A 27,149-nucleotide genomic window follows, 5' to 3' on the forward strand; every position below is an offset into this window, starting at 1 on the left:
AAGAAAGGAGATGATGGAAAGACGGGAAAATGCTGGGCAAAATGGTTCCCTTCACCAACTATCCAGGGATATCATGATCAGTCCAGTAAAGATTAGCTACCATTCTGCCCTTAGCTGGTATGGGGCAGTTATCAAAAAAGAAATGAACATACAATACATGAATGAGTACCCAGTATAAGTACACCATCTAAAATAACATTGTTTCCTTTTTTAGATTTCCTAACAAAATATTATCCAAGTCATTTAGTGAAAGACAGTGATGTTTATAACATAATAATCCTTCTATGTAAATACTCAGTATAAACCTTCTATTTACAAGTAAAATAGGCCAGTTTCCTAATGACTCTTAAATTAAATGAAGCAAACTTTTAAATTCTCATCCATGAATTACAATATTAGCAAAGAAAGACTGACAAAAAGAACAGAAAGGAATTATAACAAAGAAGGATTAAATTCAAATTCATATTACGGTCTTGCCTTGATTTACATCAACTTTAACTCAAGAGATTAACTATAAACCCAACAATTAGAGCAAACCAGGTACAAACCATCACCCAGAGCATTCAGGCTACTCCATTCTTTCCCAACAACTGTCTGGCTTGGACAGTCACACTCTTGGGGCTTCTTCAGCTGTTTCCTTATGAAAGTCATCCAACTCTCCTCCTTTACTTTACATAGGGCAGTTACTATGTAATCTTCTTTCACTGATATATGCACACTCTAAGTTGTTCCCAGTATATACTGTAATATTTACATTTCCAGTTGGTTAAATAGGATACGGTAATTTCTACAAAAAGCAAATGCAAGAAACCCTTTCAAAATATCTAGCAAGAAGTGAAATGTAAAAGAAGTATATCCTTTGATTCATTTTCTCTCCAATAAATATTTCTTAAAGAAATAATACAATATAGGCAAAAAGACATATGAGTAAAGTCATTCACTAAAGAGTTATCATAGCCAAATAACTGAAAACATATTCCAATATTTATGAAATGATAAACTGTAGATCACTGACACATTATCCTCTCATTAAAAATTATTAATATTAAGGCTATTCTAAAACAAGAAAAATGTTTTATGATATATTAGTAAAATACCTTGAAGACATAAATATAAGGTTTCACTAAAAATCCTGATTCTGCCACTCAGTAACTGTGTGATTTTTGACAAGTTATTAAACTCCCTGAGACACAGTTTCCTCATTCCCAAAATGGGGTAATATGATCTACCAGGAAAATCAAATGAAACTACTATAAAAGATGTAGCCTCTAACTCAATAAATTCCCTTCCCTATTACTCAATTGATTCCTTCCTATAACTACAACCATGAGTGTATAAATAGCAGATCATATCCAAAATGGTGTAACGGTGATAAGATTGTGGTTCTATATTTAAAATTATTATCTGTAATACATTTCCTTAATGTTGCTTATATTTTCCTTTGTTCTTTATTTTTTTTTTAAGATTTTATTTATTTATTTGACACACACAGAGAGAGAGAGCAGGAACACAAGCAAAGGGAGTGGGAGAGGGAGAAGCAGGCTTCCCGCTGAGCAGGGAGCCTGATGCGGGGCTCAATCCCAGACCCTGGGATCATGACCTGAGCTGAAGGCAGACGCTTAACGACTGAGCCCCCCAGGTGCCCCCCTCAGTTCTTTAAAAGTGAGTCATCACCCTTGGTCCGACTGTAACCCCTAATATAACTCTGTTTCAATGTTTTTAAAAATCATCTTCAAATAATTTTAATTAAGAGTTCCTTTTTTTAAGATTTTATTTATTCATTTGAGAGAGAGAGACGGAGTCAGAGAGAGCGCAAGCCAGGGAAGAGGCAGAGGGAGAAGCAGACTCCCCGCCGAGCTAGGGGCCCAACATGGGGCTCGATCCCAGGACCTAGAGATCATGACCTGAGCCAAAGGCAGATGCTCAACCATCTGAGCCACCAAGGCGCCCCTAAGAGTTCTTTCCCAAACATGTTACCCATAATACACAAATCAGAACTCAGCTTGTATAAACCAAGATGAAAAAAAGCAACAAATCAGGAAAATGGATGGAATACATACAATCCCCTACATGTTCACAATAATGCTTGATTAAGATCTGAACAATAAATTCAGTTGGGAAGTAGAGGAGAACATTATTACAAAAAAGCTATAAATTAACGTACAATCCATGCTTTTGGTTCTATCCACCTGACAACCTGGTATGCAAGAGAAGAAGACCTTCACAATTGGTCTGAACAGAAGGTAGATACAGTTGTCCCTTTCATCTCAGATACAGGGAAGAGGAACAAAACCACCACCCCCCCCGACCCAACTCCTTACTTATGGGAATGGCAAAATATCTCAGGGTCTGGTGGTATAATAGGATCTTCTTTAAGTCCTATGGCAAGAATTGAGTCAGTCAAGTCCAGGTCAGTCAGGCAATGCTCCTTCTTCCCTCCCACAGAGGAAGCAAAGACAGCAAAGACAGAATGGGGATGGAAGGAGAAGATGGATCAGGAAGGAAACATCATGGACCCGGACAAATAAACTGGCTCATGGCCAGTCTAGGAGTTCTGAGGGACATCATAACCTTATCAAAGAAGAGGAGAGGAAATCTCTGGTTATAACGAATCAGTGCTGCAACACAGCCTATAGCCCTTAGAGGAAGCCCTGTCTTTCCTTCAACTGCCTGGGCTGGGAAGTGGCACTACCAAGCCATAAGCTCAAAATTATAAGTCACTGATGTAGAAATACTGTATCTGGCATACAATGGGTGGTTTAAGGTGTCAATGTAAACTCTGCAAAGGACAAGTTATAAGGAAATTGAAGATTCACTGTAATGAAGCACAAGTGCTCATCTGATTTCATTCATGCAAGTATAACAATGAATGCACTGGTTTTCAAAACCAAATCACTCTCAATACTCACATTTTTAACTTAACATAATGACAGTGTTCTGACAACTAAGAAAAATGAGGTTCAAAATTTGATGCTTAAAGATCAAGAGACTCTCCAGGACCTTAGAAGTTGCCCTCACATCCTGAGTAATTTCAACTCGTTAGTGAGAGAAGAGTTTTTAAGAGAATCCATGGAGCTGGCTATTTTGAGCAGAAAGGATGGGAAACAAGACCTCTAAAGCATGTCAGAAAAGATATTGAAGAAAAAAATGAAAATGCCTCAAGCACCTAAAGTAGATATAAGACCACCATGAGTATGAGGATATGTTCAAGCAATTAAACTTTAAATAGCTAGTAGATTAAATAGTAGCTTCATACAATATTACAATGCAAAGTAGAAGGAACGGTTTCCTACTGCTGCAATATTTTCCACAGTAAACAGAAGTTGGTTATTAGAATGCATTGTATATGTAGATGAGAACCACTGCATAATTACTTAACCCATTGAATTTGTACCAAAGAAACAAAGAAAACATATGTTTTTTGGTCAGATTGTTTACTGCAATCCAATACTAGATTAATTTAATAAATACTGCTGAAAAAGAAAATTACAGGACCCAAAGAAAAAACTCCATTATTTTAGGATACAATCAAAGACCATTTTATATTGGTAATTTGTGTCTAGGCAAAAATGTGTGACTCATTTTAAACTTTTAAATGATATGCTTATGGGGGGGATGGAAGGTGGGCTCTTGAAAACAGTAATTTATGTTCATGGTAATTAAAGGTGATTTACAAAACATATAAACACCTAGCTTAACCTAAAAGGGGAAGACAATTAAATGAAGGCATTTTTACCTTCTCATTTATCAGTTCAATAAAGTTGTAGTGCCTTGAGGGCTACAATTCTATATAAACTAGAAAGGCAACTTAAAACCTATTTCTTCCATCAGTGCTACCTTCACCTCTTTTTAGCAAACGACACAAAACTAAAGGACCTCTTTGGAATCTTTTTGGTAAAGCTCTAGGTAAGCAATTTAGACATAAGAAAGTCAAACAAATACAGACGGACAGTAATATATAACAGAATGAAGACACATCTGTCATTAATAACAGGAGAAAGGATAAGGGCTTTCATTTTCCCTGGCCAAAAATTCTAACCACCTGCACAGAAATCATCTACATGGATCAGTCTTAGTTCTATCTCTGCAAGAACTTGTCTGCCCAGTTTAATAGGGGTGGAGGCCAAGAGAGAAGTGAAATCGGTCAAAGAGTTAAAATTATACTAGAGGGGAAAGCAGGGAGACAGAATTATTTTCTAAGAATTATAAAACTGCAGAGATCTTTCAAAATAAAAAGAAATGACATCAAAAACAAAATAATTATCAGTTATTACAAAAACTGAAATGCTCTACTTACTAAAGAAAACTCTTTTTAAGGAAAATAAATATTAAAAAGTAAATTCAAATAGAAACTATACTCCTTAATATAATCAGGAAAAGAAAATAAGCAGGGGCGCCTGGGTGGCACAGTCGTTAAGCGTCTGCCTTCAGCTCAGGGCATGATCCTGGCGTTATGCGATCGAGCCCCACATCAGGCTCCTCCACTATGAGCCTGCTTCTTCCTCTCCCGCTCCCCCTGCTTGTGTTCCCTCTCTTACTGGCTGTCTCTATCTCTGTCAAATAAATAAATAAAATCTTTAAAAAAAAAAAAAGAAAAAGAAAAGAAGCATACATCCTTTCTTTGGATTAAAAAAAAAAAGATAACTACTTCTGGAGACTGGGAACAAGGGGCAAACCCGAAATTTTATTATGAACACTTACTTTCCATTTTGTTTATGTCATTTTAAAATATAATGAATATATTTTTTTTAAGTAACAGCATCTGTTTGGCCATTTATAATCAAAAGGAAGAATGCAATCTGATAAAACTAAACTGTCCACTCATAAGGTATGAAAAGGCAAGGGTGTAAACACCTTATTAAATTACAATTTTAGGGGCGCCTAGGTGGCTCAGTCAGTTAAGTGCCTGCCTACGGCTCTGGTCATGATCTCAGGGTCCAGGTATTGAGCCCTACATCTCCCTCTCCCCCTCCGCCTGCTTGTGAGCTCCGTCTCTCAAATAAAGGACATCTTTTTAAAAAATTACAATTTTATATGTACTATAGAATGAAGCTCATTTTTTCTAAAGCACAAGTTTTTGTACCTAAATTTCATGTAATTCAATCTAATATAAGAGAACACTTTCTGATACCAAGAAGGTAGCTATTGATTATATCTCAACAGTGGGCTGGCATGACTAGCAAGGGCTTTCCTCTGTTCTGACAAATCAACAAAGGAACTCTGTTTAGGTGATTCTACGTTGTGCATATTAAAACAACTAATATAGAGATAATAACATTGCTAAGAATCTATTTAATAGGCTGTGCTTCTTTCCCTATCATCATTCTTACTCTTGGGGAGAAAAAAGCCAGATGAAATGAAATACTGAATTCTCAATGAGTCCCCTCAATCTTTTCATCTTTTAAACCCAACTTAGGTTAAGTGGCCAATTCTACCTGACAAGGGCAAAGATAAGGCTCCCTGAGGTTCCTAGGGTGGAAAGAGGAAGTTGGATAATATCCCCTTACCAAAAATATGTGGAATGAGGAAGTTAATTGTACGCGAAGAAATTAGTTTGTTAGTAGAACAAAGAGTTGTATAAGGACAGCCCTGCCTTTCCCCACAGCCTTCCCTCCTCCCCTCAACACCACAGACAGACAGACAAACACACACACACACTCACTATGCTACAACCTACATTTGCTCCATTAAGGTTTCTTAAAAATGCAAGTATCACTTTATGGCAGAAGAGACAACACAAACATAATGCTATGAGAGTAATCAAGGAAATAACTTCTTTAACAAAAGAATCCACTAATTTAGTTATCTGCGAGTAAATTCCTATCCTGGCAGAACGACACTCATCAACCCAGCTTAAAAATCAAACATTTTACAGAGCTAGAAATAAATCCCTGACAACTCCTGAATCACAACATTCTAGGTCAAAGCCATCTTCCCACTGTTTTTTTAATTAAAGATTTACTTATTTTATTTTAGAGAAGGAGAGAGAGAGAGAAAGCAGCAGGAGGGGCAAACGGAGAGGGATAAAATCCCCAGACAGACTCCCCACTGAGTGGGGAGCCCAGTGTGGGGTTTGATCCCAGGACCCTGAGATCATGACCTGAACTGAAACCAAGTCAAGATGCTTAACTGACTGAGCCACCCACGTGTTCCTTCTCATTGTTTTAATACAGAACTCTAGAGGATTTTATTTGAATCATTTGTGAATGCCCTACATTGGTATTTAAATTAGAAAATTCCTCATGCTTTAGAAATCAGAATAATACATGTTCCCTTAAAAAAAAAAAAAAGCCAAGGGTCTAAAGTAAAAAAGGAAAGTCACCCATCTCTCCCCCCACCCACTTCTATTCTTCAAAAATCTATCAATAATTTGATGTATCTTTCTCTCATTTCCTCCTATGAGTATAGGGTAGAGCTGAGCAATCCAATACTGTACCCACTAATCACATGTGGCTATTAATTACTTGAAATGTGGCTAGTCCAAAGGGAGATGTGCTCTAAGCAGAAATTACACACCAGATTTTGGAGACAACATCAAAAATATATCAATAATTTTTCATATTGACCGCATATTGAAATAATATTTTGGATAGATTATATTATTAAAATTAACTTCACCTTTTCTTTTTACTTTTTTAAATGTGGCTATCAGAAAACATTAAATTACATAAGTAGCCACATTTATGGCTAACAACATATTTCTACTGGTCAGCACTAATGCAAAGGCTAACAATGCAGATTTTAGAGTCAGACTTGCCTTACTGAATACAACTCCCAACTATTATATTCTACCAACTGTGCAAGGTTGGGCAAATTGCCTAACCTCTCTGTATCCATTTCTGAGTTGTTCTGAGAATCAAATGAATTTACTCAAATAAAGCACTTAGCATACAGCCTGGCACATAGTTATTTGATAGCAACAAAAAAACAAAAACTATAACCCAATTCTTTTAAAATCACTACATAGCACCTGTCTCTTTGAGCACTATATATTGTGCAGGGCAAGTATTCTCTGAAAAACAACGTACACCAACCATTTGAATCTTCTCCCTCTCTCACATTCAAATACATGGATCTTAAACATGTTTATTACACAGATTCTAAGCATTCAGATCTAAAAATGTAAGAAAGCAATGTAGTATGGTGAAAGACTGGAAAGAAAAAGAACTTTAAAGAATGGAAACGTGCTCTACATCCAGTTTACTAGCTACATACCCTAGGAAAACGACGTAACTTTTCACTCTCAATATCCTCATCTATACAACTGGGATAGTAATACCCTGCAGAACTGTTAATATTAAAAGGAACAATAAATTAGAAATAGGCTACCGTAGTACCTAACATATACTAGGTGCTTAATAATCATTTCCCTTCTGGAAATCGAAATAAAATGCCAACAATTCAGACACATGCTAACAACATTAATGTTCACTTGCTTGCTATGTCACAACTGCCCAAGCCTGCTCATACTCTGAAGAGGTAGTTTAAAAACATGCTAATTCCATAGTCATCTAGATTCCCTACATTTTAGCCCTTGTAGGAATTGGAGTTAAAACCTGTACTACTGTATAACAGCATAGGTAAATACTCCAGAAAAGATAAATACTTCAGGGAAAAAAAAATTATCTAACTCTATGGACTCTGTTTTTATCCAGCGTTACAAAGGGGTAGAAGATTGCTTCCAGATTACTGCCTTTTATGCAAACTAAGAGAAAACTGCACATCGGCTGTGCCTCAGGTCTTACAAAGACGCATTAAATGTCAATTTAGAGCTAGGAAAGGGTATCTCTTCTGATATATACCAGATGCATATGAAATTAGACAACCTATAATTTTTTCTCTTTGCCTCAGCTGCCACGATGCTCAGCGGTAAGATTTATTCTCAATGTCAGTACGTTATTCGGCATAGATTATGTGTTACCATGTACTAGGCTCCTGACCATCCATCCACGCTACTCCCTTTAATGCACCCTACTCCCTTTAATTCTCATTCTTCATTAATGGCTTTCGTCACTTCCTTGTTGTTTTAATGTATTTGTCCTTTATTGTAAGACAGTTAAAATTCCTTTTAGAAGTCAGCAGAACAAAATAATAAACAGAACTGAAGTTCACACAAAGACTTCAAAATAAATGCACATTTAGAAAACGTGAACAAGCAACTGGAGAAGAGAACTCAGGAAGGAAAAGGACACTATATCCCATATACGTCTACCATTACCACCAATATCACATATACACATGCATGCACATAACAATTTAGCTGAAAATCATCAAACGTATTTGAAGCTTTGTTTTCTATAACTATAAATGATTATATACTTTATAATTAACATTTCTGTAACTCTGAACCCCCTGTATGTTTCTAAATTTGGAACAAAACTGTTCCATAGCTCAGAAAGCAGAACTCTTGTTGTACTTTTATACTTAGATAGTTCTTATCTTCCCTGTGATCAGGTAAAGACTCACAACTGTTTTCTTCTAGAACAACTCAGAGAAACAGAGAGTAAGTAGACTAGTATTTGCTAGGGACTGGGGTGGGGGAAATGGGGAGATGCGTGTCAAAAGGTACAAACTTTCAGTTATAAGATGAGTAAGGTCTACAGATCTAATGTACAGCATGGTGACTATAGTTAACAATACTATACCACGGAAGTAGCTAAAAGAGTAGATCTTAGGTGTTCTCACCACACACACAAAAAAAAGTTAATTATGTGAGGTGATAGATATGTTAACTAACCTTACTGCAGTAATCATTTCAAAATATATAAGTGTATCAAATCATCATATTGTACACCTTAAACTTACATAATGTTGCATGTCAATTATATCTACATGAAGCTGGGAAAATAAATAAATGCACACAAATAGAAGTACTTCAATAAACTCTGGTACTTCCATACTATGGACAATGACATAGCAATGAAACATGAAATAAACCAGTCACAAAAAGACAAAGACTATATGATTCTACTTGTATGAGGTACCTAGAGTAGTCAAATTCAGAGATAGAAAGTAGAAAGGTAGCTGCTGGGGGCTGGAGTAGGAAGGAAGTGGAAGCTATCACCTGATGGGTATGGAGCTTCAGCTTGGGATGATGGAAAAAGTTTTGGAGATGGATGGTGATGATGGCTGCACAACATGTAAATGTACTATATGCCACTGACCTGAACACTTAAAGATGGTTAAAATGTAAATTTTATTTTATGTACACATTACCTTAACAAAAAAAAAAACTTTTTTAACGAAAAAAATATGTTGAAATTAAAAATCTATATTTACCAAAAAAACACACCAATGTAGCAACATTAAAAAGTCTATATGCACTGACATAGAATGATCTCTAAACTCCAAAGTAATTTAAGTGCAGTATTACAATCCCCATTTTACATGAGAAAATGAAGTTCAAGGACACAGTGTTACTTTTTCACAATTATATACCTAGAAAGTGATCCACTTTAAATACCAAACTGAAATGCAGAAAAAATAGCTGCATTATGCTAACATGGTTCTGATTTGTTTCCCTTTCATTCTTAACTTTAATATTACTTAACGAGCAACTCATCTTTAAGGTATCATTTTGGAAAGCACATCCTAAACATCATACACTTGGATTTCTGCTACAAGGTAAATCAAGACTTAGGTTTTGTTTGTTCTAAATTTTAAAAAGCTCCTTCAGGGGTTGGTTCATTTCGTAGAGCATGCAACTCTTGATGTTAGGGTGGTGAGCTGAAGCCCCACACTGGGAGTAGAGCTTTCTTTAAAATAAGTAAATAAATAAATAAATAAACAAACAAATATTTTTTGAAATTAAAAAGCTCCTTCAGCTTATATAAATAACCTTTTAAGGAAATGTGGATAATGAGCTTCAAAAAAATTTTAAAAATAAATAGTATTTAGCTTTTTACAACAGATGTTCATAACAAAATCTCCATAAAAGTGATATACACTAAGTATAATGGATATCTATTTTACTTTCAAAAGCAGTTAATCTATTAAATAACTTTTTTAAAAATTTTTTTAATTTTTTTTTTATTATGTTAGTCACCATACAGTACATCCCTGGTTTCTGATGTAAAGTTCGATGATTCATTAGTTGCATATAACAACGCACACCATGCAATACGTGCCCTCCTTACTACCCATCACTAGCCTATCCCATTCCCCCATCCCTCTCCCCTCTGAAGCCCTCAGTTGGTTTCTCAGAGTCCATAGTCTCCCATGCTTCATTCCCCCTTCTAATTACCCCCCTTTCTTTATCCCTTTCTTCCCCTACCGATCTTCCTAGTTTTTACGTTCCATAGATGAGAGAAATCATATGATAATTGTCTTTCTCCGCTCGACTTATTTCACTTAGCATAATCTCCTCCAGTGCCGTCCATGTTGCAGCAAATGTTGAGAATTCGTTCTTTCTTATAGCTGAGTAATATTCCATTGTATATATGGACCGCAACTTCTTAATCCAGTCATCTGTTGAAGGGCATCTCGGTTCCTTCCACGATTTGGCTGTTGTGGACAATGCTGCTATGAACATTGGAGTGCATATGGCCCTTCTCTTCACTACGTCTATATCTTTGGGGTAAATGCCCAGTAGTGCAATGGCTGGGTCATAGGGTAGCTCAATTTTTAACTTTTTAAGGGACCTCCACACTGTTTTCCAGAGTGGCTGTACCAACTTGCATTCCCACCAACAATGTAGGAGGGATCCCCTTTCTCCACATCCTCTCCAGCAATTGTTGTTTCTTGCCTTGTCAATTTTTGCCATTCTAACTGGCGTAAGGTGGTATCTCAGCGTGGTTTTGATTTGAATTTCCCTGATGGCTAATGATTTTGAACATGTGTCTGTTAGCCATTTCTATGTCTTCATTGGACAAGTGTCTTCTTATCTTCTGCCCATTTTATGATTTGTTTATTTGTTTCTCGTGTATTGAGTTTGAGAAGTTCTTTGTAGATCTTGGATACCAGTCTTTTATCTGTAGTGTCATTTGCAAATATCTTCTCCCATTCTGTGGGCTGCCTCTTAGTTTTTTTGACTGTTTCCTTGGCTGTGCAGAAGCTTTTTATCTTGATGTAGTCCCACATGTTCATTTTATCTTTTGTTTCTCTTGCCTTTGGAGATGCGTAAATAACTTTTTTTAAGCCAGAACGTTTATTGTGTGACTAATCGCTGAAATCCTTAAGATGAAGTGGATGCTGCAACAGCTGCCCTCTTGGGCTTAGGTGTTGTCCCTTCACAGAATCCATGCCTGAATCTGCGGTATACGATTTTTAGGTGCCTCATTCAGCCACTCCTAGGGGTATTTCGTCTTTTAGCCTTGGCACTCCAGTTATACTTTCTCTTGAGCTTGGCAGGATACCCACATTTGCCACAGGTGGACTTCTGAAGGTGGGAGGGCTTCAAGCCACAGCAGCAGCACAATGTATGCATCTTATTGCCACGCTTTCCAAATGATGATGTCCCCTTCATCTTGTTTCCGGGGCAGACCCAAAAGAGCTCCATCAAATAACTTTTAGAATGTTAATTTCTAGTGTTTCTTCAAACACCAGAAACTGTTATTTTTCTTTCTCAATGGTAGGGTCCAGTAAGAAAAACCAAAAGTTTAAGAAAAATAAAAAAAGAATATTCACAGAGAATTCATAAAGAATTTCTGTTCTACAGTTAATATTACATCATTAGCAATGGAGACAATTATAGTTATTCAGAGTCGTTTACCCAAAATGGATGTCAATTATGCCAAAAATATGGAGAAATTCCCACTTTTTTTTTTAAATTAAATTCAATTCAGTTAACATATGGTGTACTATCAGTTTCAGGGGTAGAACTTAGCGATTCAACAGTAGCATATAACACCTAGTGCTCATTACATCAAGTGCTCTCCTTAACACCCATCACCCAGTTACCCCATTCCTCATCCCCCTCCCCTCCAGCAACCCTGTTTGTTTCCTAGAGTTAAGAGTCTCCCATAGTTTGTCTCCCTCTCTGCTTTTATCTTATTTAATTTTTCCTTCCCTTCCCCTTTTTGTTTCTTAAATTCCACATGAGTGAAATTATATGATATTTGTCTTTCTCCGACTGACTTATTTTATTTAGCATAATACCCTCTAGTTCCATCCACATCATTGCAAATGCCAAGATTTCATTCTTTCTGATGGCTGAGTAATATACCGTTGTATATATATACACCACATCTTTATCCATTCATCTTTTGATGGACATCTGGGCTCTTTCCATAGTTTGCTATTGTGGACATTGTTGCTATAAACATTAGGGTGCATGTGCCCCTTCGAATCACTATGTTTGTATACTCTGGATAAATACCTAGTAGTGCAATTCCTGGATCATAGGATAGTTTTTTTTTTTTTTAAGATTTTATTTATTTATTTGAGAGAGAGAAAGCAAGAGACAGAGCATGAGAAAGTGAGAGACAGAGCATGAGAGGAAGGGGAGGGGCGAGGGAGAAGCAGACTCCCCACCAAGCAGGGAGCTGGATGCAGGGCTCGATCCCAGTACCCCGGGATCATGACCTGAGCCAAAGGCAGATGCTTGACCGACTGAGCCACCCAGGTGCCCCAGGGTAGCTCTATTTTCAACTTTTTGAGGAACCTCCATACTGTTTTCCAGAGTGGCTGCCCGGTTTGCATTCCCACCAACTGTGTAAGAGGGTTCCCCCTCTTCTGCATCCTCGCCAACATCTGTCATTTCCTGAGTTGTTAATTTTAGCCATTCTTTTTTTTTTTTAAAGATTTTATTTATTTATTCATTTGACAGAGATAGAGACAGCCAGCGAGAGAGGGAACACAAGCAGGGGGAGTGGGAGAGGAAGAAGCAGGCTCATAGCAGAGGAGCCTGATGTGGGGCTCGATCCCATAATGCCGGGATTACGCCCTGAGCCGAAGGCAGACGCTTAACCGCTGTGCTACCCAGGCGCCCCTAATTTTAGCCATTCTGACCAGTGTGAGGTGGTATCTCATTGTGGTTTTGATTTAAATTTCCCTGATGATGAGTGCTGTTGAACATCTTTTCATATGTCAGCTGGTCATTTGTATCGCCATGTCTTCTTTGGAAAAATGTCTGTTCATGTCTTCTGCCCGTTTCTTGACTGGATTATTTGTTTTGGGGTGCTGAGTTTGATAAATTCTTTACAGATCCTGGATACTAACCCTTTATCTGATAAGACATTTGCAAATATCTTCTTCCATTCGGTAGGTTGCCTTTTAGTTTTGTTGACTTTTTCCTTTGCTGTGCAAAGCTTTTTATCTTGATGAAGTCTCAACAGTTCATTTTTGCTTTTGTTTCGCTTGCCTCTGGAGACGTGTCTAGCAAGAAGCTGATGGAGCCAAGGTTAAAGAGGCTGCTGCCTGTGTTCTCTTCTAAGATTTTGTTGGATTCCTGTCTCACATTTAGGTCTTGCATCCATTTTGAGTCTATTTTTGTGTATGGTGTAAGAAAATGGTCCAGTTTCATTCTGCATGTAGCTGTTCAATTTTCCCAACACCATGTGTTGAAGAGATGATTATCCTTTCTCCATTGGATATTCTTTCCTACTTTGTCAAAGATTAGTTGACCACCGAGTTAAGGGTCCCTTTCTGGAGTCTCTATTCTGAAAATTTCCACTTTTTAAAATCATACAAACCATTAAAAAGCATTCTGTATGACTCAAAAAACCTGAAAAAGAGTCAGCTAAAGAATAACACAACTTATCAACTATACATGAGTAAGGAAGGAAGGAAAGAAGGTAGGAAGGAACGAAGGAAAGGAGGCAGGTAGGCAGGCAGACACACACAAAGGTGATTCAACAAAACATTTCTGCATAATTTCAAACATTTAAGATCCTTTGGGAGTGGGGGGACAATTAAGTAGGAGAATGATTATTTAAAACATAACCAACATTTAAAAACAGTTTGATACTCAGACCAAAGAAAAGAATATATATCTCAAAAAAATAACTATCCAACTGCTTGTAGATTTTTAAGCACTGACAGCCACATTATTTCAGGCAGACCTGAATTCAAATCATAGCTCTGGTCCTCATCAGTTCTGTAAATTATGGCCTAATTTCCTAGTCTCTTTAAGCCTCAGTTTTCTCATCATTAAAACAGGCATACTGCGTCCCTACAGGATTATTATGAACAAAGTATACATCACATTAAGTCACACAGTCAATTGTTACACATAAGCTCCAGAGGACCTCCAAAAAAAGTCACCATCTAAAAGATTAATGAAAGCTGCTACACATACTGCCAGGACCCTGGCTACTGATCACTTGTCTATTTATTCCCTTCATAAATCAAAATGAAAATACCTGAAGAAAGAATGTGTGAGAGTAAATTTGAATGCGTTCTCTCTCTTCTTTCTGAAATATGTTTTGTTATCTTTGTTACTAAAAGCATTAAGAATCTGCAACATGTATACCTAGAATCCAAGCCACATAAATCTGTTTCTCTAAATAAAGTCATCCCATACCCTTCAGGAATTTACAAAATAAATAATTTTCCACTGCCTTTTTATTCTATTATTTGGGCTTCCTTAAAAAGTGCATGATCTGGGGCGCCTGGGTGGCTCAGTCAGTTAAGCGTCTGTCTGCCTTCAGCTCAGGTCACGATCCTGGGGTCCTGTGACCGAGCCCCACATCGGGCTCCCTGCTTAGCAGGGAGTCTGCTTCTCCCTCTCCTTCTCTCTCTGACCCTCCCCCCCACTTGTGCACGGTCTCTCTCTCTCTCTCTCTCTCAAATAAATAAATAAATTCTTAAAGAAAAAGAAAAACTGCTTGACCTAGAACTAATAAATTTTGATGCAACTTCTCTGGAATTTAAACAAGCGTTTCTCAAAGTGGGTCCACAGATGAAGTTTCAAGGGCTCACAGACTAATAAAAATTTTTGTGATTAAAAAAAAAAAGACTTCTTTATTTGCATTGATAATTCTCAGCACGGATTAATGGACTAGTCCAACATAGAGTAAGGACTTTGTAACCACAACTGAGTTTAAAATCTGATTTCTTGGAGTGCTACTCAGCCATCAAAAAAAATGAAACCTTGCCATTTGCAATGACATGGACAGAACTAGAGGGTATTATGCTAAGCGAAATAAGTCAATCAGAGAAGGACAATTATCATATGATCTCACTGATATGTAGAATTTAAGAAACAAAACAAAGGATGGCAGGGGAAGAGAGGAAAAAATAAAACAAGATGAAATCAGAGAGGGAGACAAGGCATAAGAGACTCTTAATTATAGGGAAAAAAAACTGAGGATTGCTGGTGGGGAGGGAGGTAAAGGACAGGGTAACTTGCTGAATCACTGACCTCTACCTCTGGAACCATTAATACATTATATGTTAATTAATTGAAATTAAATTTTAAAAATGGAAAAAAAACTAAAATTCATTATAAAATGAAAAAAACAGAGTAAAATCTAATTTCTAACTGTCACTAGCCAGGTAATCTTGGGCAAGTACTGTAACTCCTCTGCTCTTTGGATTCCTCATTTACAAAATGAGGATAATAATAGTACCTATTCTTATGCAGGTGTTATAAGGAATAAATGAGTTAATATTTGTATAGGGCTTAGAATACTATATCTTTGTTAAAATAAAAATGTTAGACTTCAGTTTTAGTTAGCGTTTTTCAAATTGTGATTCACAACAAAATCTCAGAGATAAATACTCTTTTTTCCCCTAATTTCAATTATAACCCTTTATCCTTTCATGGAAGGATATTATATACAAAATACATAAGAACATATGATGTAAGGTTTCTGTGTTGAAGGTAATTAAATTAGTCTCTGATATTCATTTCTCACATAAAGTTTATACTCTCTGATGTCATAAAAATAATTAAATTGAACTAAAAATTGCAAGTATTTTTGTAGGGAATTAGTTCAACTGAAATTCAATTTTTGTGGCATTCTTGTGTCAGTACTGAATGCTCATTCAAGCAACACAGGCACAGAAAATTAAAAAAAGAAATTCTTTAAACTATTAGTTTGTTTTGTTCAATAGCTTGAAGAAGCACAGGCCATATGAAGAGGCAGAAAACCTGAAAACATGTATGAATTTTTTTTTCTTAGTTATGCTTAACTCAACATATATCTAACATTCTGGAAATTCCAGCACAATAAATAGCACCTTATTTTTAGGCATAAAATGAGTGCTAGGTATTTTGGAAGCACAACTTTGCTTACTGAAATTCCACTTCCATGTAAACCCTATACTCAAGAGAGGACTGACAGTGGCACAAGAACAGCCTACCACACTGTGCTCACCTTCCCCCATGTACAACCCATCACACTCATTCCCTGAGCTGCTGAAAACTACACCTGGCAGAAATTTTTTTCCAACCTGCAACAAAACATTCAAGATGGATAGTATATCTTAGATATATTTGACTACTTTGGCAGTGAAGTAATTGAAAAGACAATAAAAGGGCTTTCATAAAGTAATGTAGTTAAAATTTGCCTAAATTTGTCAACAAATTTTTACAATAGCTATTCCCTCTTAAAGTCTACTTTAAAATCCTCCAAATGATTCATCTCACTTGTTAAAATGTCCCTTATTTAAAAAATTACTTATATTAATGTGTCATCATAATGTGTTATGTTTTGGTTCCCTCAGCTGGTAATTTATACATTACATTTATAAAAACCTTGTTCTTACCTCACATGTAATCCTCCTCCCTCTATTTCAGGTTTTCAGGGAATACTAACTCTTCAAGTTAACCTTAATTCTATTAAAAACTCTGTCGAAGCTTTTGCTTTAGTCAGTGTGTATTAATAACACTTTCCAAGTTAAGAGTTTTTGTGGTTTTTTTTTTTACAGTATAAAAGTACTTGGTCACGGGGCGCCTGGGTGGCAGGGCGGTTAAGCGTCTGCCTTTGGCTCAGGGCGTGATCCCGGCGTTATGGGATCGAGCCCCACATCAGGCTCCTCTGTTATGAGCCTGCTTCTTCCTCTCCCACTTCCCCTGCTTGTGTTCCCTCTCTCGCTGGCTGTCTCTATCTCTGTCAAAATAAATAAATAAAATCTTTAAAAAAAAAGAAAAAAAAGAAAAAAAAAAAAAGTACTTGGTCATGAACTTAACCCAAGAAGAGTTTATATTACGTTTAACAAAGTACATGTACTTTCCCCTACCAATAGAGTTGACAGATGATTTTACAGGCCACTCTTTTAAGTATTAATATGAGGTTTTAAAGACCCAGTATCTTGTTTAGTGAACACAGGTAAAGCAAGTTAAGAAAGGTACATTCTAAATGCAAAACACAAGAAATCTAATGGCAGTGAATCCATCAAAATCCTTTACTGACTTTCTACTTGATAGAGTCATCAAACTTATGTATTTCATTCGGCAATACAAATGTCTAGAAACAACATATTCACTAGATAGATAGTACTTACAAAAGCATGCCGACATTGTAATCTAATCTGAGTCCCCAACTCCTACTCCATGGAGCTCTGGCACAGGCTTTAAGAGTAAAAGTTACCTTTACAAGGCAATACTACTCAGCCATAAAAAAGAATGAAATCTTGCCTTTTGCAACAATTCTCTAGATGGAGCTAGAGAATATAATGATAAGAGAAGTCAGTCAGAGAAAGACAAATACCATATGATTTCACTCATACGTGGGATTTAAGAAACAAATGAACAAAGGAAAAAAGAAAAGAGACAAACCAAGAAAGAGACTCTCAACAACAGAGAACAAACTAATGGTTACCAGAGGGGAGGTGGGTGGGGAGGATGGGTGAAATAGATGATGGGGATTAAGGAGGACACTTGTTTGTTTGTTTGTTGTTACGATTTTATTTATCTATTTGACAGAGAGAAAGAGAGAGCACAAGCAGGGTGAGTAGCAGGCAAAGGGAGAGGGAGAAGCAAGCTCCCACTGAGCAGGGAGCCCTATGTGGGGCTTGATCCCAGGACTCTGGGATCATGACCTGAGCCAAAGGCAGACACTTACCTGACTGAGCCACCCGGGTGCCCCTAAGGACACTTGTGATAAGCACTGGAGGATGTAAGGAATTGTTGAATCACTATATTATACACTTGAAGCTAATAATATAAATTAACTATACTGGAATTAAAATCAAAACCTTATTAAATATATATATTGGGGCACCTGGGTGGCTCAGTCAATTAAGTGTCACCTTCGGCTCAGGTCATGATCCCAGGGTCCTAAGATTGAGCCCCACATCGGGCTCCAGGCTCAGCAGGGAGCCTGCTTCTCCCTCTCCCTCTGCCACTCCCCCTGCTTGTGCTCTCTCACTCTCTGTCAAATAAATATATAAAATCTTAAGTACATATATACATATATACATACATATACATATATAAATACATACATATATACAAATATATATATACATACATATATATATAAATATATATATATACATATACACACACACATATATAAAAAGAATAAAAGCTACCTTTTCCTTAGAAAATCAGGTACCTTTTCCATATACTGTTTAATTTTTCCCTCAGACACTTCTTCCAGAGGTTGGACAACAGAGTTGGAGTTAATGCTATGCTCAAGACAGAAAGAGTGTGGTAGGAAGGACTAATGCCATACAAAGTTGGTTTAATCACAGGGACTGACATCTTTCAATTATGTGACTAAAGCAAATTATTTTACCTCTCTAAGCTTTGGTTTTCTCATTTTCAAATGAGGATGACAATAGGCATACACATCTCACTGGGATCTTTGATAATCAAGACCTAACAATTTAAAAAGCACTAAATAAACAAAGTGCTATAAAGATATTCATTATTATCATTATAAGTTGGACCTAGTTGGGACACCTGAGTGGCGTAGTTGGTTAAGCATTGGACTCTTGGTTTTGGCTCAGGTCGTGATCTTAGGTCATCAGATACAGCCCTGAGTCTGGCTCTAAGCTCAGCATGGAATCTGCTTAAGACTAAAATAAATAGGGGCGCCTGGGTGGCACGGCGGTTAAGCGTCTGCCTTCGGCTCAGGGCGTGATCCCGGCGTTATGGGATCGAGCCCCACATCAGGCTCCTCTGATATGAGCCTGCTTCTTCCTCTCCCACTCCACCTGCTTGTGTTCCCTCTCTCGCTGGCTGTCTCTGTCTCTGTCAAATAAATAAATAAAATCCTTAAAAAAAAAAAAAAAAAGACTAAAATAAATAAATAAATCTTAAAAAAAAAAACAAAAAAAAATTTCTTTAAAAAAAATTAAGTTGGACCTAGTTCCTTGGTCAGACAGGCCTTTTGGTAGGTCTGGGGTATTTATATCAAAACCTACAATCCTGCTTCTCAAATTGGGGAGTGCACAGTGCTGGAAGTACAGAAGAAAGTAAACTATGAGATGCTGAAAACTCTTCCTTGAAGTCAAGTATCTGGAGCTACACTGTGTACCAAAGGCCCCCATGTTCCCCACCCTTTGCAGTTAGAGCTCTTCAGTAGACAAATTCGACAAACACGGGATTCTTACCATTTTCATAACATCCTGTATTTTCAGGCAATTCATGTTTTAGAAACAGGCAGTTCTGCCCATTAGTACAAGACTTAGTCTGGTTTAAGACAAAATTTTGCTAAGAATTTTTAAAAAGCAAACTTTGAAATAAAAAAGAGTAGTATTTCCCAAAACACCAAGAGTGAAAAAAAATTATGTTATTTAAAAACACTTAAAAGATCCATAAAAGAATAGGAAGAATGAGGTTAAAGAAAACTAAAAAAGTAAAAAAACAGAAAACAGAAAAACAACCCCCTCTGAATTAACTTCACCCCTCCTAGGTTCCAGAAACATGTCTAATGGACGGACTCTATGCTAGTAACACCATTAGCTTTCATCTGTAAAAATGTTTTCAAAATGAAACAAAACAATACATATTGCTATTATTTCACTGATACAACATTCTCAAAAAGACAAAACTCAAGTGATGGAAAACAGATCAATAGTTGTCAGGCTTCAGAGTGGCAAGAGTGTGACTATAAAGGGGACAGCATAAGGGACTATTTTGGGGGTGAAGTGTTCTGCACCCTGGGTGCTGGTGGTTACACAAATCTATACATATGCTAAAATTCATAGAACTGTATGCCAAAATAAGTCAATTTTACTATATGATAATTTAAAAAATAAAATACACATACTCCTGAATTTTATAAATGAAATTAAAAAAAAATGTTTTGCCCAACAAACTTGCCAACAAATAATAATAGTTTGGAATTTTTAAAGAATTCTCCAGCTGAAAAGATTCTGTACATCAGATTAGTATATGAAAAAGACAAACAATTTCACTTTAATGCACCAAAATCCAAGTTTCTTCACAAAATGTCAGGTTTAATTCTGATTTGTAAATCAACACAGTCTATCAACCTACTAATGAAAACCTAGAAATAGGACCTGAAATACTTATACTACTGAAACAATCAGGATAAGAGAGTCCAATCAAAACTTCCCAGAAGGAAAAGTGACACAGAAGTTGTTGTTGGGTTTTTTTTAATTTTCCACATCCTTTTCCTTTTTTTTTCTTTTTTGTTTTGCCAAGTGAAATTAACATTTAATAAACTGTGCATAAAGTGTACAATTTGATATAGAGTATGTATATACCTGTGATACCATCACCACAATCAAGATTATGAACATTCCACCACCCCAAGTTTCCTCACACCCCTTTAAATCCCTCCCTCTCCCCCTCCCCTTCCCCATCCTCTTGACCCCAGGTAACCACTGACCTGCCTTCTGATAGATTGTTTTGTATCTTCTAGAGTCTTACATAAATGGAATCATATAGTTACGCTCTTTTCTGGACTGGCTTCTTCTACTTAGCATAATTATTTTGAGATTAATCCATGTTATGTGCAGAAAAAAATGTTAACGCTACATCTACCTGCTATATAAAATTGGTCTACATTTGCTACAAACTGGCTTATACACTAAAGGAGTATCTTCAATAAGCTATGTAAAAAGTTTCACATAATGAACAAATTATTAGACTAGTCTTCAATTAATGTTCTTTTGAAAAAGCTTTCTAAGCATTTTTTAAAGTTTTCTAAGTATTTAAAATAGCAAGAAAATGTCACCCTGCAATAAGTAAATTTGTTTTCAAATTAATTTTAATAAGCAGAAATTCATTTGTACTTTTAAAAATACTTCCCACAGGGGCGCCTGGGTGGCACAGCGGTTAAGCGTCTGCCTTCGGCTCAGGGCGTGATCCCGGCGTTCTGGGATCGAGTCCCACATCAGGCTCCTCTGCTATGAGCCTGCTTCTTTCTCCCACTCCCCCTGCTTGTGTTCCCTCTCTCGCTGGCTGTCTCTATCTCTGTTGAATAAATAAATAAAAATCTTTAAAAAAAAAAAATACTTCCCACAAAGCTTTGTTTATAAAATTCACCAGAATAAAAAGATTAGCTCTCAGTCAAAGTCTGGCAATTTTTATATTTTTATGTGTCCCAGTAAGACTTACTTTTGCTAATTTTAGCTATGGGTTCAGCTATAAATGCTTGTTCACCGAAAGATTAAATTCTTGTTTCTCTAGCTGAACTCATAGCTAAAGTTAGTATCCAATAACTTTAAAAACACACTTTAAAAGTTAAGTGTAACTCCAAATCTGCATACATGTGAACAAGATAATGAGTTCTAGAGAACTCTAGAGGCGCCTGGGTGGCTCAGTTGGTTAAGTGTCTGCCTTCAGCTCAGGTCATGATCCCAAAATCCTGGGATCGAGCCCTGCATCGGGCTCCCTGCTCAGTGGAGGAGTCTGCTTCTCCCTCTACTCCTTACCCCGCTTCTGTGCTCTCTCTCTCTCTCAAATAAACAAACAAGATCTTTCAACAAAAAAAGAGAAAGAAAGAGGGGCGCCTGGGTGGCACAGCGGGTAAGCGTCTGCCTTCGGCTCAGGGCGTGATCCCGGCGTTATGGGATCGAGCCCCACATCAGGCTCCTCTGCTGTGAGCCTGCTTCTTCCTCTCCCACTCCCCCTGCTTGTGTTCCCTCTCTCGCTGGCTGTCTCTATCTCTGTCGAATAAATAAATAAAATCTTTAAAAAAAAAAAAAAAGAGAAAGAAAAGAAAAGAAAAGAAAAGGAGAAAGAAAGAGAAAGAAGAAAGAAAAAGAAAGAAAGAAGAAAGAAAAAGAAAGAAGAAAGAAAAAGAAAGAAGAAAGAAAAAGAAAGAAAGAAAGAAAGAAAGAAAGAAAGAAAGAAAGAAAGAAAGAAAGAAAGAAAGAAATTTAAAGTGAACTCTAATGACTCATGGAGAAAGAGACCTAAAACACCTACACATTAGGCAACAAACCCCACAAGAAAAAAACACTACTAAAGGAGTAAGCAAATGACATAATGTGTATAGATTCCTTTACAAAAGTTTCTACATTTGTCAGGCCAGACATCTATGAAAATCATTACCAGTATCTTGAAAATATTTTTATAACAATGAAATTTCTAATTCTTGGTGCCTATTTCCATTTTGATGTCTTAAAACATTAAAAATGTAACTCAAGGGGCGCCTGGGTGGCACAGCGGTTAGGCGTCTGCCTTCGGCTCAGGGCGTGATCCTGGCGTTATGGGATCGAGCCCCACATCAGGCTCCTCTACTAGGAGCCTGCTTCTTCCTCTCCCACTCCCCCTGCTTGTGTTCCCTCTCTCACTGGCTATCTCTGTCACATAAATAAATAAAATCTTAAAAAAAAAAAAAATACGGGGCGCCTGGGTGGCACAGCGGTTAAGCGTCTGCCTTCGGCTCAGGGCGTGATCCCGGCGTTATGGGATCGAGCCCCACGTTATGGGATCGAGCCCCACGTCAGGCTCCTCTGCTATGAGCCTGCTTCTTCCTCTCCCATTTCCCCTGCTTGTTTTCCCTCTCTCGCTGGCTGTCTCTATCTCTGTCGAATAAATAAATAAAAATAAAAAAATCTTTAAAAACAAAATAAAATAAAAATAAAAAAATACAATAAAAATGAATTTTTTAAAAAATACACAAAAATACTACCACTATTTATTAGGTTCAAATGACAAAAAAATTTCCTCAAATGGCGATAAAATTTTCTAACTGCTCATTATAATTGCTATAGTTGCTATCTAGTCGTGGACCACAAACAAAAGCACTAAATCAGACCACAACTGGCCTGTACCCCAACTTGCATTTCCTTCATTTGCACTGATTTGTTCATTACAATACCATACCATTAGAATAACATGCGGTGCAGTCTTGACCTAAGCCTTAACCTAAACCTAACCTGAACCTTTCTGTCAACGTGTTACTACTATGTTCTTGGCTCACTTCTGCACTCAAAAGAATATAAACTAACACATAGTTCTACCAGTTTTTCTCTTTGCTTTATATCCTTCTCTCCATTAAGGACTAGCTCATCTATAGTTTCTCCTTAACCCTCTCATCTCAATAAATAACCTGGATGCCTTTCTCTCCTCTGAAATAATGGAATCCTCTCCTCTATTCATTCTGCCTTCTCAACACATGGAAACCAAGAATGCAGAAAAGTTCCACAAGATAAGAAAATTTCAAAATGCCTTTATTATCAACAAAATTACTTCCACATAGAAACACTTCCCAGTGGACTTAATCCAGAACAGGGGATGAAATTCAATTAGAATATCAATACAGCACATATTTGCTATGGAAAAAGCCTTCTTGTACGGAAATGATACTAAATAACATTAAAGTCACAATTAGCAGACCAAGACATGATTCATCTTGTGAAGCCAAGCAAATCTATTAGTCAGTCATTTCTAATTTTATTTGAGCAATGGAAAGAAAACACTGATTATAATGAAATGAATCAATTAAATAAATAACTGTACTTACGTGTTAGATGAAAGATTCCATCACAGGCACTGATATGAGATAAAAAGGCATTTCCCAGGCCTTGACCATTGTGAGCTCCTTTCACAAGGCCAGCAATATCCACTACATTTAGAAAGGCAGGAATTTTGCTGGAAAACAAAAGATGGTTTTATTATAAAATAGTACTAAGAACCTGTTTATTAGCCAAATAGATTTCCAAAATATTTTACATGAAGTAATCCTTTCCCTTCTAGAACAATATTTACAAGACTCTCAATGATGATTTGATAAATGAATACCAAAAAAATTAAATAAGAAATAATCTTTTAATACTTTAGGACTTTCTTACCTAGGAAAATGAAGGAAAACTATAAAGCAGAATAGATGTTTTTATTGTGTCTATAAAAAACTAAAACTGATACCTGATAAAAGACTAAAACTGATAAATTTTACTACACTGTTCTGTTGGCCCATGCATACAGACACAAAAGCAATGGAGAACATTTTAAGAGTGTACCGATAAAAGGTAATCATTATAGAATGAGCCAACATACTTTGTGACCCCCCACTGGACTAAAGTGATTTACATGTATTATTTCAAAGCTCAAAACAACTCCAACAGGTAAGTGCTATTTATTAAATCTAAAGACGAGGAAATTGAACTTGAGAGGAATTAAGAAATCTATCTACATTCAGGGGACTACTCAGCTAATGGTGACAAAACTGGGATTCAAACACAGGATATCTGGGTTTGCATTTAATCATCATGTAGGTTATATAGACAAAAAATGCATGTAATTATGTGAACTAGTTATCAGCACAGTAATAATCTAGGTGTTAACAACAGCAACAGAGAATTTTGGAGGTTAAGATGGCGGAGGAGTAGAGGACCCCTTTTTCAGCCGGTCCCCTGAGTTGAGCTGGATAGGTACCAGACCAGCAGGAACATCCACGGAATCAGCCTGAGACGCAGGAAGATACATCTGGATCTCTACAAATGAACATCTCCAGCGCTGAGTATCGAGGTACGAAGCGGGGAGCCGTGAAACCGCGCACAGATATCGGAAGCTAAACAGAAGGGGGAGGGAGCCGCCGTGTCAGGGCGCCGGGAAGCGGTAGCCACCTGCAAGGGGGAGCGGACAGACCGCGGACCCGCACGCTTGAGACAGCAGGCTGAGAAGGGAGCTCCGGGAGCGCACGCGGGACGGCTGGCGGTTGGCGGGCCACCTGCACGGGGGAGCAGGCGGACTCGCGGACGGCACCCGCGAGACAACAGACTTAGAACGCGAGCTCCAGGAGCGCGCGCGCAGGGCGGCTGGCGGGCCACCTGCACCGGGGAGCGGGCGGACCGCGGACCCGCACTCTGGAAACGGCAGACTGAGTCCGTGAGCCGGGAGCGTGCACCACCAAGCATCTCACGGAGCTCCGGAGCTCCGGTGTGCTCACTGGATCGAGGCTGAGACCGGGAGCTCCGGGAGCGTCCGCGGGGCGGCTGGCGGCTGGAGGGCCACCTGCACGGGGGAGCAGGCGGACTCGCGGTCAGCACCCGTGAGACACCAGACTGAGACGGGGAGCTCCGGGAGCCCGCGCGGGGCGGCTGGCGGCTGGCGGGGTTGGAAACACAAAGGACAGAGACGTGCCGGCCCTGGAAGTGAGGGCTGGGACGCCGGGTGTGGGGCGCACAGCCCGGGATGCTGCAGGGTTGAGCAGCACCAACAGAAACAGAGTTAAAGTGGCCAGAACATCAGTGGAGAACGATCCGCGATCCCTCTGTTCTGAGACAGAGGCTGAATTTCAGCCGCTGCTGCTCTCTCAGAAGAGGCATAGCAAACCGCCAGGGAAAGCCGCCAGAGAACAAAAGCCCGGAAATACCGGCTCACAGGGTGCCCATCCCCATCCCCCCTCGCAAGGGACACAGAGACTCTACCCAAACAGGGTTTTCTGAGTACCGGCAGGCAGGCCCCTCCCCCAGAAGGCAGGCTGAAAAATCAAGAAGCCCACAACCCGGAGCGCCTGAGTGGCGCAGTCACCAAGCACCTGTCTTCGGATTAGGGTGTGATCACAACGCTCCGTAAGGAGTCCCTCATCGGGCTTCTCCACCGGGAACCTGCTTCTTCCTCTCCCACTCCTCTGCTTGGGTTCCCTTTCTTGCTGACTGTCTCTCTCTCTCTCAAATAAATAAATAAACTCTTTAAGGAAGAAGCCCACATCCCTAAGATCTCTATAAAACAAGGGCGCACGGCCTGGGTCCCAGTCAACACTTGGGCTCTGGACAACCCTGCAATCTCTCTTCATCAGAATGACGAGAAGGAGAAGTCCCCCCCAGCAAAGAAAAGATAATGAGTCTGTGGCCTCTGCCACAGAATTGGCCTCGGCCACAGAATTAATACATATGGATGTATCCCAATTATCAGAAATGGAATTCAGAGCAACAATGGTCAAGATGATGAGTAAACTTGAAAAAAGCATCAGAGAAAGCGTTGCTGAGAATATAGAATCCCTAAGGGCAGAAATGAGAGCGAATCTGACAGAAATTAAAAATTCTATGGGCCAAATACAGTCAAAACTAGAGGCTCTGACGGCCAGGGTCACCGAGGCAGAGGAACGCGTTAGCGAATTGGAGGATGGGTTAGTAGAAGAAAAAACGAAAATAGAAGCTGGTCTTAAAAAAATCCACGCCCACGAATGTAGATTACGGGAGATTACTGACTCTATGAAACGATCCAATGTCAGAATCATCGGCATCCCTGAAGGGGTGGAGAAAAACAGAGGTCTAGAAGAGATATTTGAACAAATTGTAGCTGAAAACTTCCCTAATCTAGCAAGGGAAACAAGCATTCGTGTCCAAGAGGCAGAGAGGACCCCATCCAAGCTCAACCAGGACAAACCTACGCCACGGCATGTCATAGTGCAATTCGCAAATATTAGATCCAAGGATACAGTATTGAAAGCGGCCAGGGCAAAGAAATTTCTCACGTACCAAGGCAAAGGTATCAGGATTACGTCAGACCTGTCTACAGAGACCTGGAATGAGAGAAAGGCTTGGGGGGGCATTTTTAAAGCTCTTTCAGAGAAAAACATGCAGCCAAGGATCCTTTATCCAGCAAAGCTGTCATTCAGAATTGATGGAGAAATAAAGACGTTCCAAAATCGCCAATCATTAACCAATTTCGTAACCACGAAACCAGCCCTACAGGAGATATTAAGGGGGGCTCTATAAAGGTAAAAAGGCCCCAAGAGTGATACAGAGCAGCAAGTCACAACCGATACAAAGACTTTAAAGAGAAATGGCATCATTAAAATCATATCTGTCAATAATCTCTATCAATCTAAATGGCTTAAACTCTCCCATAAAACGCCACAGGGTTGCAGATTGGATAAAAAGACATGACC

The 27,149-nt window shown here is 38.3% G+C and overlaps 1 protein-coding gene and 1 pseudogene across 1 annotated transcript in view; both read right to left on the bottom strand.

The window, feature by feature from the left end:
* The window catches only part of OLA1 (Obg like ATPase 1), a 178,654-nt gene that overhangs the window by 127,502 nt on the left and 24,003 nt on the right, over window positions 1-27,149 (bottom strand). The window contains exon 4 of the mRNA XM_034654754.1: window positions 23,778-23,905. Coding sequence (XP_034510645.1) covers window positions 23,778-23,905 — 128 coding nt within the window. The remainder of the gene's footprint in view (window positions 1-23,777; window positions 23,906-27,149) is intronic.
* LOC105238066 lies at window positions 11,136-11,644 on the bottom strand (annotated as a pseudogene).

Source organism: Ailuropoda melanoleuca, chromosome 2 (genome assembly GCF_002007445.2).
Source record: "Ailuropoda melanoleuca isolate Jingjing chromosome 2, ASM200744v2, whole genome shotgun sequence".
In the NCBI taxonomy this organism is placed as follows: Eukaryota; Metazoa; Chordata; class Mammalia; order Carnivora; family Ursidae; genus Ailuropoda; species Ailuropoda melanoleuca.